The sequence below is a fragment of the Pundamilia nyererei genome, unplaced genomic scaffold (genome assembly GCF_000239375.1).
Source record: "Pundamilia nyererei isolate P.nyererei 1_Seehausen unplaced genomic scaffold, PunNye1.0 scaffold00065, whole genome shotgun sequence".
Classification (NCBI taxonomy): Eukaryota; Metazoa; Chordata; class Actinopteri; order Cichliformes; family Cichlidae; genus Pundamilia; species Pundamilia nyererei.
This window is the reverse complement of record NW_005187466.1, coordinates 356,655-370,017: the sequence shown is the minus strand read 5'-3', so window position 1 is coordinate 370,017 and position 13,363 is coordinate 356,655. Positions and strand designations below refer to the sequence as shown.

The 13,363-nt window shown below is 40.2% G+C and overlaps 1 protein-coding gene across 5 annotated transcripts in view; it reads left to right on the top strand.

Moving 5' to 3' along the window:
• The window catches only part of tsc2 (TSC complex subunit 2), a 35,433-nt gene that overhangs the window by 6,227 nt on the left and 15,843 nt on the right, over positions 1 to 13,363 (top strand). For 4 of the 5 annotated variants that reach the window (XM_005735680.2, XM_005735681.1, XM_005735682.2 and 1 more), the window contains exons 8-26: positions 372 to 497; positions 638 to 711; positions 813 to 939; positions 2,549 to 2,692; positions 2,941 to 3,078; positions 3,185 to 3,288; positions 3,436 to 3,517; positions 3,831 to 3,986; positions 4,075 to 4,194; positions 5,432 to 5,554; positions 5,634 to 5,740; positions 5,831 to 5,996; positions 6,364 to 6,486; positions 6,581 to 6,715; positions 7,958 to 8,147; positions 8,240 to 8,333; positions 8,416 to 8,518; positions 9,575 to 9,669; positions 12,686 to 12,826. In XM_005735680.2, the coding sequence (XP_005735737.1) occupies positions 372 to 497; positions 638 to 711; positions 813 to 939; positions 2,549 to 2,692; positions 2,941 to 3,078; positions 3,185 to 3,288; positions 3,436 to 3,517; positions 3,831 to 3,986; positions 4,075 to 4,194; positions 5,432 to 5,554; positions 5,634 to 5,740; positions 5,831 to 5,996; positions 6,364 to 6,486; positions 6,581 to 6,715; positions 7,958 to 8,147; positions 8,240 to 8,333; positions 8,416 to 8,518; positions 9,575 to 9,669; positions 12,686 to 12,826 (2,348 nt within the window). The remainder of the gene's footprint in view (positions 1 to 371; positions 498 to 637; positions 712 to 812; positions 940 to 2,548; positions 2,693 to 2,940; positions 3,079 to 3,184; positions 3,289 to 3,435; positions 3,518 to 3,830; positions 3,987 to 4,074; positions 4,195 to 5,431; positions 5,555 to 5,633; positions 5,741 to 5,830; positions 5,997 to 6,363; positions 6,487 to 6,580; positions 6,716 to 7,957; positions 8,148 to 8,239; positions 8,334 to 8,415; positions 8,519 to 9,574; positions 9,670 to 12,685; positions 12,827 to 13,363) is intronic. The other variant, XM_005735683.2, reaches the window with a different exon arrangement.

The following is a 13,363-nucleotide window of genomic DNA, read 5'->3' as shown; positions in this document are numbered from 1 at the left end:
TTTTTTTTTTGCAACACCCTCAGTGTGTAATGGCCTTTGCACGACATGTTTATGATTCCTCTTCAAAAGAAGGTGCAGTTTTTGTTTAGTAAATACATGACAGGCCCTTCACGAACCTGCAGGTTTAAGAAAAATTACTGAATAACTGTCCAGTGTCCATATATTTATTATATGTGAAAACTCTGTACGCCAAAGCTAGAGATGGTTTTAATCTGATCTATTAAAGTAAATGTTTTTGAGTAAATCACAATCATTAGCTTCAGTTAAACCTACCATTTAGACAAACCCTACCATATTTTTTGATTTGTGAACCTCAGACTGTTTTGTAGCGCTGGTGGTCACCAGTATTTCCAACCTTTGTATTTTTCCAGGTGGCTCTGCAAGTGCTCGATGCAGTTGTGTGTTACAACTGCCTGCCCTCCGACTCTTTAACCGTTTTCATAATCACACTCTGCCGTACGGTCAACGTCAAAGAGTTTTGCGAGTCCTGTTGGAAGGTGAGGCAAGAACACACCTGCATATATACAATTCTGCCTCTTGTTTGAAGTCTATGATTTGAAGGGACATAATTCATAACTGTGTCCTCCTCTGTGCCGTTTGTTGTCCCTACGCTTTGTTTTGCTCTCTGGTTCTTCAGTTAATGAGAAAGGTTTTGGGGACTCACCTCGGCCATAGTGCAATTTACACCATGTGTCGCATTATGGAGGAAAGGTATTATTGGTTAAATATACAATATTTCTGACTTTGTGTGAATGAGCATATATAAGTTTGGAGGTATGGTGCAGTTCTTCTTTGATCTGTCCCTCCACCAGGGTGTATATGGAGGATGCACCGTTGTTAAGAGGAGCAGTTTTCTTTGTTGGAATGGCGCTTTGGGGCGCACACAGACTGCCTGCACTCAAAAATACACCGACGCTTGTTCTGCCATCTTTCTACAAGGTAACTCACATAAATATACATGCAGTTTTGCAATGAGATTATAATACTGAGGGTCAAGTCCACATCTCATAATCAAAAATTTAACTGATAGGATTTTATGGTGGTAAGCCTCTCTTGCACACTGGAGTTCTTAATGTTTTATAAGGACTTATTATACTTTTACTTATTTTCTGCTCCCCTGGTCTTAAATCTGTGCAATGTCATTCAGAGCAAATTTCCTTAAAAAGGATGGGAATTTATAAGAATTTGCTCATTGGGTTCTCACTGGGTCCACTTTGAGAGTGACCACCATTGCTGTGCAGCGTATCAAAGACATTACATTCATGCAAATTAATTGCATGCGGTGAGTCAAATGTATGCTCATGTTGGAGGTATTTCCCATTTTTGTTGTGATCAAGGTTGGATCATTACTAAAAAAAAAAGATTTCACAGAACACTTTTTTGTAATGCAGTATGGTACTTAATTACCCCAAAGAGAAAGTAATTCATTATACTCCTATATTACTTTCATGTTGCTCTGTAAAATAGCTGAAACACACTCTCATAATTACTATTTAACTATATAAACCTGAGGCTTCAGCCCCAAACACCAACACAAATCCCTATCCTAATAAGGACTCACATTTGATCTTTCTCTTACTATTTAGGTATCTAACTTGGTGTTAGCATGGTGTTTGGCTAGCTTAGTGTTAGCATGCTGCGGTCTCTGTAGATGCTTGCAATGAGCCAAAATTGTGCTACCAGCATAATACTGCAGTTTCTGTCTTGGATGCAGTTTCCACTTTACTATCATGTCCTCGTCATTTTGTGCAATAAAACGAATGTTCATATCCATGCTGTAGACTGTGCCACCATCTTCCACCTCCGACCCGCAAACAAATTGGCTGATTGTAGTGCAAGTGGAACCGATAAGCGGGATCGATAGGCAAGCAGACTAACAGTTCCAGGGAACTGGGCTACTCGGAACTTGTTGTGTACAAGAACTTGTTCTTGATTCCCATCGCTGGTCGTTCTTGTGGTCATTTCAAGCACAGGGCTCTGTCTGTGAGCACAGCAACCCCGCTCACATGGTTTTGATTGCAAGGAGGAGCCAGTAAGTAGAAAATTGGCTTAAAGAAGTGGTTTTAAATTCGGGATAATATTCTACTTTGTGGCTTTATTATTGTTAAGAATTCATTAAAAAAAAAATCAAAGAATTATGAAACCTTTTTTTGTGCTTCTGGATTGAATGAGGCCTAAAATTGCTTGTTTTAGACAGCGGACAAAAGAGGAGCTGCAAAAAGGTCCATTGTAAGATAAATGAGGATAATTTTGACACAAAGATGCTCTAATATAGAATAGCTTTGCTTTGCATCAAAAATATGGAGCTGGAAAGCTGCACAATAGGGTGAAAAGAACAGACTGTCTGACTTCTAAACCCGTGGCATAGATTTTCACTTTTGTGTTCAAAGTCATACAGATATTTTCTTTCATGCAGGATGTAGTCAAACTTTAAGTTGTTGCCATGTGTTTAGATCAAACCTGAGGTTGAAAGATTATATGGGGGTAAAATGACTGCACTTGATATGATGACTGTGCTGAATAAGTGACTTTTATTTCTGTCCCTCAGGCCATGTCATGTGCCAACGAGGTGGTCTCCTACGAAATTGTTCTTTCAATAACAAGACTCATCAAAAAGTACGGTAAAGAGCTACAAGTGGTCACATGGGACATCCTACTCGGCATCATAGAGCGACTGTTGCAACAGATTCAGGTTCTTGAAAATATATTTCACTTGTGATTGACTATGCTTCATAGTGTAGTAGTTAACACCTTTGTTGTTGTTGTTTGATTCCAGCTGGAGACCCAAATCCCATTTGGGCTTGTTTTAGGAAGGACTTTTTGCCAAATTAAATATGCAGAGCTGTAGTTTTTAATTTTTATGTTTTTATCTGGTTGAGTATACAGAATAAAAAGTAATGGTTCTAGCTTGACCAAGTGGTGTGCCTCTTGTTTTCACAGACAATAGGCAGTGCGGAACTAAAGGCCATTGTTTATGAACTGTTGACCACCGTGGAAGAGCTTTATGAACAAAACGGTTACCACGGCTCCACTGAGAAGTTTTTCAGCCTGGTGGAGAAATGTGCTGATAAAAGACCAGTTAGTGCTTTGATTATCTTCTGTCCTCCTCCAACTTTTGTTGTAATTTAGACCTCTTACACTGCGTTGCCCCCCCCCCCACTAATCTGAATCTTATCTTTTGCAGGATGCATCAGTGCTGACACTTATCTCCTACAGGGCTCAGTCTATCCAGCCTGCTAAAGAAGGCTGGATTCAGAGCCTTCACCGGCTCATGGAGAAATTCTTCAGGTAGGACACACACACTGACACACGTATATATCTCAGGGAGGTTATAGTATTATCCTTGTGATGTTCGATCTCGTTCTTGTTCTATCTCTGAAGTATCTTAATCTCCGCTGTCCCTTTCTGTTATCTCACCCTTTTGCTCTGTGAAAGGAATGAGACTCGCAGTGTGATAAGAATCAAAGTGCTTCATATCCTGTCCTTCGTTCTCAGTACCAACCGGCAGCTCTATGAGGTCTGTGCTCTCTCATACACGCTCACATCAGAAACCTGTGTAATTCCAGTCCGCTGTCCAGACTGAAAAGCTTCTGGTGCATTTCTCTTGCCATAGTTCCAATTTTTACTGAAGAAGATATTTCGATAGTAGCAAGCACCACTCAGATGCTGACATACTTCTGAGCCTCCCAAAATTTATTTACATGCAATTTATTTTTGAAACGGAGCTTGTACAAATGTTTGACACATTTGTACAAGCTCCGTTTATGATTTTCAAAAAAATCATACTTTTCCTTTTTGTGTTCTTTGCTTATTTTCTATTTTTTCTCCAGGATGAGTTGATTGAAATGGTGGTGATTCCCCAGCTCAGTGGGATTGCTGAAGACCGGGACTTGGCAGTTAGAAAACAGGCTACTCAGCTATTAGTAGACCTCGCTGAGGGCTGCAACACGCACCACTTCACCAGCCTGCTGGACATCATTGAACGGGTACAAAAAGAGTACATGCAATCACACAAAACCGCCCCATTTCTGTCACAATGTCATTACTTCTCTCCATTTTATAATTATTTTTTAGGTGTCTAGCCGCTCTCTGGTGTGTTCAGGGCCCCTAGAGGTTTCTGAGAGAGACCCCACAGCAGAGTCTCCTATGGAGGACGTCAGGACTGCTATTCTGGGCCTGCTTGAAATCCTGCAGGTATACATAAAAATAGTAGATGTGAAGAGTTGTGGGTGAGTTAAAATAGAATATTAAGACATAGTTTCTTCCACAGTCACTTATCACAATGTAGGGCATCAAATGACATCAATCAGTGGAGAAATCCCCTTCCCCTCCATTAAAATGGACTAAAATTGGCTTTGTTGACTGCTGTCAGACTGTAAATGTCATTTTATTTGGTGACATTTTACCATTAAGAGCTCAAAGATCTCTTTATGGCACAAAACGCTGAGAATATAACAAGCAAAAAAAAAAAATGTAATTCACAAACAAAAAATTGGACAATTAATTTGTCCAAACCAAATTAACCAAACCCAAAACAGTTTTTGTTATGTTGCCTCACTGCGTCTTTGCATTGCTGTCATGCTGCAGTGACTGTACTCTGACCTGGTTATCTGACACATACCTATCGACTGCCCTCTCCGGCCTAAAAATGTATTAAAGGAAAACTTTTTTTTTTCCAAACTAGTGCTAGCTGCTGCTTACGTAACTTAAAAAATTCCTCTTAATGAAATGAGTCAGCAGCTAAAACTTTTATTGATGGAAAGACTAAACTAATGCTTAATGTCGCAAGCTTAACAGACCTGCCTGTCAGCTTCTCAGGTGTCATCCAATTTTATTAATATAAATCGAATGTAAATTGATGTATATACCTGGACAGCAAAACATGATTTATCTACGGACTAATACAAATGTTGTATTTTCTTAAACAAAGTTGATTTACAATAAAAATCGATCCTTGGAACAATGTGTGAAGTTTATAAAATCTTAAACATAATCGCTCAGACTCAAGACTTGCTTCTTGTTCTGGCCCGGCAGTTATTAATCCCATAATTAAGCTCTAATCATTAACTGTTGATGACGATAGATTTCAGCCTTCTTGGTGACCACTCTGCAAAGTCTGTAATTATGTTGTGTCTGTAATTACTGTTTTGTAATGTTGGATATTTTTGCCAGTGTGGTGTCATGTGCTTGCATTTCATGATACTTAGCCAACTGTTAGGTACATGGTAAGGGTCATGAGATGGAAGAAAAAAAACAAAACAAACTATTAGAAGTGAACTATTTATAGTGTGTTAAATTGATATGAAATGTTGCATGCTGCCTAAGACTTTCATTAAGCTAGCAAAACTAAGATTATCAAGGTTTATCAAATAAACTAAACATTTATTATATTTTACCTGGTGATAACATGTTATCCTTTTTCTTCTGACAGAGCAAACTTTACAGTCTGCCAGCCAGCCATGCGAGTCGTGTTTATGAGTTGCTTATCAGCCACCTGCAGCTTCATTACAAGAACAAGTACTGTTCAACTATCGCCTCCACTATTAGACTAAAGGTAGGTGATCTGTCACTACTCAAATGTTTTTACCTCTTATTACATCATTTCTTTGTTGATTCCTCCTTTTTCTTCTCAGGTGTTTGACTTCTTCCTCATGATGCGTGCAGACTCTCTTCACCGTCTTGGGGTCCCAAACAAAGATGGTGTCATGAGATTCAGCCCTTATTGCTACTGTGATATAGGGTGAGAACACAAACATTTCCTTTAAGGTATTGAGCTTACTGACAGCTCTCTAACATTGTGTCACTTGCTTTTGTTCTTGTTGTTTTTCAGGGAACCAGAGAAACGTGTTGGTGAAAAGAAGCCAGCAGGTTCAACCTCTCCTCCTGCTGGCAGCCCTGCTCCTCCTGCTGCTCCTCCCAGTTCAGCAGCCTCAACACGCTCAGCCTACCTTCCCTATTCGCCTGCCTTCAGTGTCCTCCTGCAGTGCCTCAAGATGGTACACACAATAATTATTGTATCAAACAGCATTGCACAGTTCATATATACGTTCTGTGGTTAAACAGTTGGCCTCATGCCTAGTTTTGTATCTTTATTCTTAGACTCAACTAGAGTTGCTATACATTTTAAGTTCAGAGTTATCCTTAGATATCTTACACTGGGGCTAGATGCACCCCCCTGGAACAAGCCCATTTAGCTCCTCTTTTTAAGCCAGGTTTCTTTTCTGATTGGCAGACAGTATTGAATTCATATCAGAATTAAATCATAGGCATTGCAGCTGTTAGAATGCAGAAGCAGTGACCGATAATTGCAGTGACTTCCCTTTTATCTGTAAAAGGTTCGGATATGATTTATCTCTCTTACAGGAGACGGATTGGAAGGTGCTGAAGCTGGTTCTTGACAAGCTGCCATGGATGCTGCAGTACAAAGTGTTGCTGCTCACATCACCATGCAACTTAGATCAGCTGTGTTCTACACTCTGCTGCATGGTAGCCTGACTTTATGCACATAAATACAGATCCATACACTGGATATTATGTTGTGAGTGAATTCAATCGTTATTGATCTCTTCTGCGTGTGTAGGTGACAGATCGTCTCATCTCAGAGCGATTGAAAAAGACTCCAGAGGGGTTTTCTCGCACAGATGTTCAGCTGGCAGTGATTCCCGTTCTTACAGCAATTACCTCCTACCACAACTACTTGGAGCAGTCAAGACAGGTACAAAGACTAGTCTGCAGAAATCAAACACCTTCTGTGCTATTTCTCACAGGATACTATGATAAGTTTTATGCTAGCATCTACAAAACAACTTTAGGCTATGTTGAGAAAACTAGGTTTGAACCAGGTTGCTTGTCTTCACATGCAGCAAACAACAGGATGTACTCTGCTTTAGATAGAAATAACATGGTTTTGTTGAGAGTACCGGAAGAGGCAGGACATGAAACCCACTTTCTTGCTGTGAATGATCAGATTAGCTTAATCATATACCAGACAGACTTTGCATTACAGAACTGGCAAATTACATGTGCAGCCTGTTTATTTTGTACATTTGCATTCTATTACTGTTAGAACTCATATTTAAACAAAATTCATGCACGTACACACCAAAGTCTCCATGGTGTGTACGCTGAGTCCATGGAGTGTTAGTGACACCCATTCAACTGCTTGTGAATGTAAATGTCTAATCAGCCAATCACATGGCAGCGACTCAATGCACTTAGGCTTGTAGTCCTGGTCAAGAGGACAGCTGAAATTCAAAACGAGCATCACAGTGGGGAAGAGAGTCGATTTAAATGTCTCTGAACATGGTGTTGTTGCTAGTGCTGATCAAAAGAGAATGGTCCAAATAAGAAGTCAGAGAAAAATGGTGAGACTGCTTTGATAGGAAGGCAACATTAACTTAAATATCAGTTCTTACATCCATGTTTTACAAAGCATGTTGAAACTTGAAACAGCTGTCTACAGCAGCGGATGTCAATACTTAGCTAATAACAGGAAACTGAACCTACAATTTGCACAGGTTCATCAAGATCGGACAACAGAAGACTGACAAAATGTCACCTGGTCTGATGAGTCTTGATTTTTGCTGACACATTTGAATGGTAGCGTCAGACTTTTGCATAAAGAACATGAAAGCATGGATCCATCCTGTACTCTGTCAATGGTGTCAGATGGGGTTCTCAGTTACTGGACCTCAATCCAATAAAGCACTTTTGGTGGTGGTGATAGAACAGTGATGGATGTGCAGACAACGAATCTGTAGCATTTCTGTCATTTTGTCATGTTAACAACCAAAATCTTTCCAGCACCTTGTTGAATATATGCCACACATTAAAGCAGTTCTGAAGGTGAAGTAAAGTCCAACCCAGCAGTAGCAAGGTGTACCAAATGTAGTGACTGGTGAGTGTATATGGAAACATACAAGTGGAATTACATTCATCCTTTCATTGATACATGCAGAGAGAACTGGTTCAGTGCCTCGAGACTGGGCTCATTTACCGCTGTGCCAAGCAATGTGTGGTGGCCCTTACAATGTGCACGGTGGAGATGCCTGATATCATGATCAAGCTTCTTCCTGCTCTTATCGTCAAGCTCACTCACATCTCTGCTACTGTTGCCATGGCATCTCCTATGCTCGAGTTTCTCTCCAGTGAGTACTTTTCTCTTTTTCTGTATTCTTTTATATTGTTGAAGGCCAAAGTCTTCAGTTGTTTTTTTGTTTTTTTTTACTGTGTTTCACAGCCCTCGTGCGCCTTCCCCATCTGTATGCCAACTTTGTAGCTGAGCAGTATGTCAGCGTGTTTGCCATCTCACTACCTTACACTAACCCCTCAAAGTAAGTCCTAGCACATGTGACATTTTGTATTCCCTGATGCAGAGACTCACTCTGATCTGAGTATTTCTTCAAATCCCATCAGGTTCAACCAGTACATTGTGTCCCTGGCCCACCATGTGATTGCCATGTGGTTCATACGCTGCAGACTACCCTTCCGCAAGGACTTTGTTCAGTATATCACAAAGGTACACCACAGTGAATGACAAAAAAGAGCCTTCAAACCTGAAGCTGAATTTACTATTACTCACCTGCTCATACACATGAACAATATAAGGAAAAGAAATAATGCAGTACTAGGAGAGAGTACAGATGCGTAGCTCCTACACTGAAATCAATGTCGCTGAAAAGGACCTTGTCCTTGCTCACACATTTATAAAAGAAAGTGTCTTCCTTTCAGAGACTTAACGATAGTTTAATTAAAAGGCAACAACTTTTACAAACTCTTATGCAATCTGAAACAAGGCTCTCTGGACTTCCTTCAGTTCTTGAGAATAACTTGTTGTCCAGTAATTATCAGATAACACGTTTATGTTTGATTGCTTTCTTTTCAGTAGTGGGCTTAGAATGTTTTCACCACCCTCATTTCCACTTGTTTTTTATGCTTAGCATAAAAACTCAGATGAGAAAATGTTAAAGTGACCCTGGTGTATTTTCTCCAGAAAGAGATGGAAAACAACAGAGATATAACCCTCACATTAGAACAGACCAGCTCTTTGTGTTTATGCTGAGCTAACAGCTTCAGGCTGCAGCTTTATATTGTACAGAGAATTGAACTCTTGACAAAAAGGCAAATTAGCATATTGTAGCATATATTGAAACATTCTTTTAAATTGTCCTTGGATATTTCCACTGGATTTGTCAGTTCTACTTATTACTTCATGCTTTTTATTCATTGCATTCTGATAGTGTTGAATTGCATTGCACATAGTTGTTCCCTTCTCTTTTGCAAAAAGTTGAGGTCTCAGCTTCTTAATGCACTTTTGGGCATTCACTTGGATTTATTTGCTCTGGCAATGGTGGCTTAAGTAACTGCACAACACACTTTTAACCTCAAATGTCTCCAGAGAGATGTTTCATTGAACTTTTGTACTGTTCAGGAGAAACATGTCCAGTTAGGTGCATCTGGATGCTTGTGAAGTTTGAGAAACCTGTAGCAGAGGGGGCACAACTGGTAATCATCTGTAAATCTGGGTCACCACTTTTGTTTTGCATATCTGGTTCCTTTCTTTGTGTTCCTTCAGGGTTTGCGTTCCAACGCCCTTCTGCCATTCGATGACAGTCATGAGCAGAGTCCGTTTCGTGCCCGAAGCACCAGCCTCAATGAGAGACCCAAGAGGTAAACTGTGTTTTCACTGTCAGTCACCAGCAGTAATGTACAAACCAGCAGCACCGCACGCTGCCCACGTGGCTGCTGTTGTGGTAAAGGGTTGGGGGTAGCCAAGGTAACAGGGGACTCAGCATGATTCGTACTGATGGTTGCAGTGACACCTCTCAGGTTGCCATGGTGATCATTAGTTCATTTTATCTGTTTATGCTTTTTTTTATGTTTTAAAATGTGTTCTTATACCACCACTTATTTTTATTTTGTATTTTTCCAAGAGTCACCTCATTTGTCATACAGAGGGTGGACAAAATGGCATAAACACCTGTATAATGTTATGCCTTTATTTAGTTTATATTTGTTGTGGATTATTATATATCATTATTCGGGTGTTTGTGTACTGCTTTCACTACCTGTATCTCACAAAAGTACATCCCTAGCAATAGCATGAGTAAGAGGTACAGGGTGTCCCTCCCCCTGTCACACTGTGCCGTCTGACTGCTGTTTGTGACCACAGAACATGTACACAAAGAGAAATACACGCCATCTTTCACACAGAGCGATAAAGAAGCTTTTCTCAGCAAGGTGCCATTCTCATTCGTACAAAGTGTGAATGTTGTTTGGTTGTCCACACCTGGATTAGTTGAACAGTGTACATTTAAAAACATGTTCAAAGTAACTTTTTAAAACACTCTAGACTGTAACACAGAGAGAAGTGTACTTAACAGGGGTCTTTTTGCATTAATTAATAATACTGCTTCAAATTGTGCCACCGCATACGCTATGCTGTAGTACCCACCAAGAAATGTAACTACAAAGACACAGATTGTTGTCATTCCACTTGTAAAGTGTTTTACCATGTAAAGATGGTAAACCATTAACAAAATGGCTGTGATAGTTTTTACTTTGCTTACTATGCTAATGTAATAGCCAGTATTCTGTCAATGTAGGCATAAGTTATTTTTTCTTATTTCCAAAGCTGTCATAATCCCCAACTCAGTTGCTACTAAAATGGTCTCTTTCCCGAGTTTCCTTAAAAGTAACTTTTGTTCAGTAATTATCGCCAAGTCCAAACTAATCAGCTCAGTTTTGCTTGTGAGGGTAGAGCAATGCAGATCACACATGCACACAAGTACAAGTGCAACTGCTGTGTAGATTCTGCAAGGAGTCATCGCAGAACTGAAGCTCAAACTTGACTACTCTGTGTCTTAACTACACTTTTTCTGCAGCTCTCCTTTATGAGAAAGTTAGAAGTGATAGGTCTATTATTTTGTTTGGTATGAGTGCTGTAGCTTGCTGTTTTCTCACACGCTGAACAAAGCAGGAGGAGAGAGTGTGGAGGCAGTAGCAGGAGGGCAAGACATTTACAGGCGAGACAATTCTGTCTATAGATGTTTTTCTAAATGCAATAAATAAATATGCTGTTAGAGAGCTATGAAAAGTTGCTAAGGCAGCATCATAGGGAGAGACTGAAGTGTGATTGCACACGCTGATTTATCAAAAAAAAAATTGAAATGTGCACTTCAAAAATCAAAATCCAGCTCAAATAGTGAATATCCAACTAGGTAAATATTCAGGCACACCAGTGGTTGTCTCTTTTTGAGTCAGCAACTAAAATTGTGTATTACAAAATTGTAGTTATTTAATCTTTTTCTGATTAATCAGGTGTTTGATTGTGGACGACGTCTTAAGAAAATAGAGACACCAATGTTGCCATACACAAAAAATACATGTTTTAAAAATAAGTATTTGGTGTAGAAATCCCAGTTAAACCAGAGTTTACCCAGTGAATTTCAGAGACACTATAATATTCATCTTCCTCTTTTCCTAATGTGATCTCTACTTTTACGCTCACGTTTATCGTGGCATTTTTATTAATTTCCCATCTTTTCTTAGATTTGGGTTAACAAATTGTCTTAGATTTTTATGAAGCCCTTCCAGTATTTTTAACTTGGTAATTAAAAAACAAAACAGCAAATCCTTGTTGCAGCTCTCCACAGTAATCCAAAATGCTTCTGCTAACATTAATTCTTCCATAATGGTTTCAGTTTTCCATATTCTGGTATCACAGTTCTTGTGCTGCTCATTGCTCATAATGAGGTTGGAGTTCCTCAGCTCAGTTTCCACCAGGATGATGGTCAGAATGTCAAGTTTAAATTAATTTAATTCTTAAAATGTTCTTGGCAAACGTTCCACTGTGTCCAAACATTACCTTTGCATACATAAAAAATGCATACATTATTTGGTGATGATACTAAACTAGTATTTGGTCCAGTCCGAGGCTGCTGTGCTTCAACCCTCTGGTTTCATCCAGCTTTATGTTTCACTTGTGTTTTAACTTCTATCATAAAGCCTGTGCTGAGTTCATCCCTACGGTTATACTTCTGTACTAGTCCTTGGCTTCTCTACAAACCTGCTGTGTGAAGTAATGTTTATTTTGTTGCTCTCCTGAATACTTTCTGTGTATTTTCTTTTCTGAATAGCAGAAGCTGTTTCCCCCTCTGCTGTAGCTTCTCTGTTTTCTGTTTAGTTGGCGTGTATCCTTTTATTTTTTTTAACCCTCTTTTTTTTCTTTCTCCACTCTCCTGTAATCTGATTCATAATGTTCACTGCTGTTAATTTTCACCGTGTTTTGTTTTTCCTTTATTTGACCCTTCCCCCTCTCCACTGCCCCCTGTGTTTGGTGTGGTTGTGGTTTTGGGGGTGGTTGTGTCATCCTGGATCCTTTCTACATTGCTCCTGATCCCTCCCTCCTCATGTGACGCTGCCCTTTGACCTTTGTGGCCCTCTCCTTTGTACCCTGCCCCTCTCCATGTGTGGCGTGCGCTCCTGATCCACCTGCTCATGTTGCTCTGGTTCTCTGGTGATGATTCCTGCTGTCTCCTGGTATACTTTTACACCACACTTCCTCCACACTCCCAAACCACCACCCTCACGATGACCCCGTCCTCTCACTGCCCCAACGCCACCGTTACTCCATCTTGGGCCCAATCCCCCTCGCCCTTTGCCATGGACACTCCTCACCACTCAGCTTGCGGGCAGCAAAAGTGGCAAAGGCAGCAGCAGCGGTAGCCAATAGCAGCAGCTCTCCAGTTAAAGAGCTGAGGGACCTTTCAGCCATGGACGCTTTCCGCTCCCGCAGCATCAGCGTCTCCGAACATGCGGTCCGCAGGTTAGACAAGAGCCTTCTGGGTAACAAAACAAAAACCAATAACAACCCAAACACTTACTGCTTTCTTCATGGGATTGATGGGGTCTAGGGTCATTGTCCGTCTTTGGGGGGGGTGTTGCTGGGGAGATTTGTTGCCAGGGGCACCTGGAGTGGGTGGTGCATGCTGGAGGAAGGTTTATGTGTCGACCTTTTTGGTTTGTTTTGGGCTGTGTTTATATTTGTGCTGGTTTCAATGTTGTTGTTTTTTCTGATTTGCTTTTGCATGCAGTGTTTGTTGAAGATGTGGGAAAGCATCTTTTCACTTTATTGATGTTTTTCACTTTGCTCTAACACAGATTTTGCTTTTTTGTTTGTTTGTTTCTTACATTTTGCTTTGGTTTGATTTTATTTGTATGTGTCTTTTATGTGCTGGGTGCATTGCTGACTGATTTTGATTCGCCTAACAACAAATGAATGGCAGAAGGAACTGGTGCAAAGCAGTGGTGGGATCTTTATAAACTTCACTGTAAACAACTGCCCTACAAACCCCCTACTTTG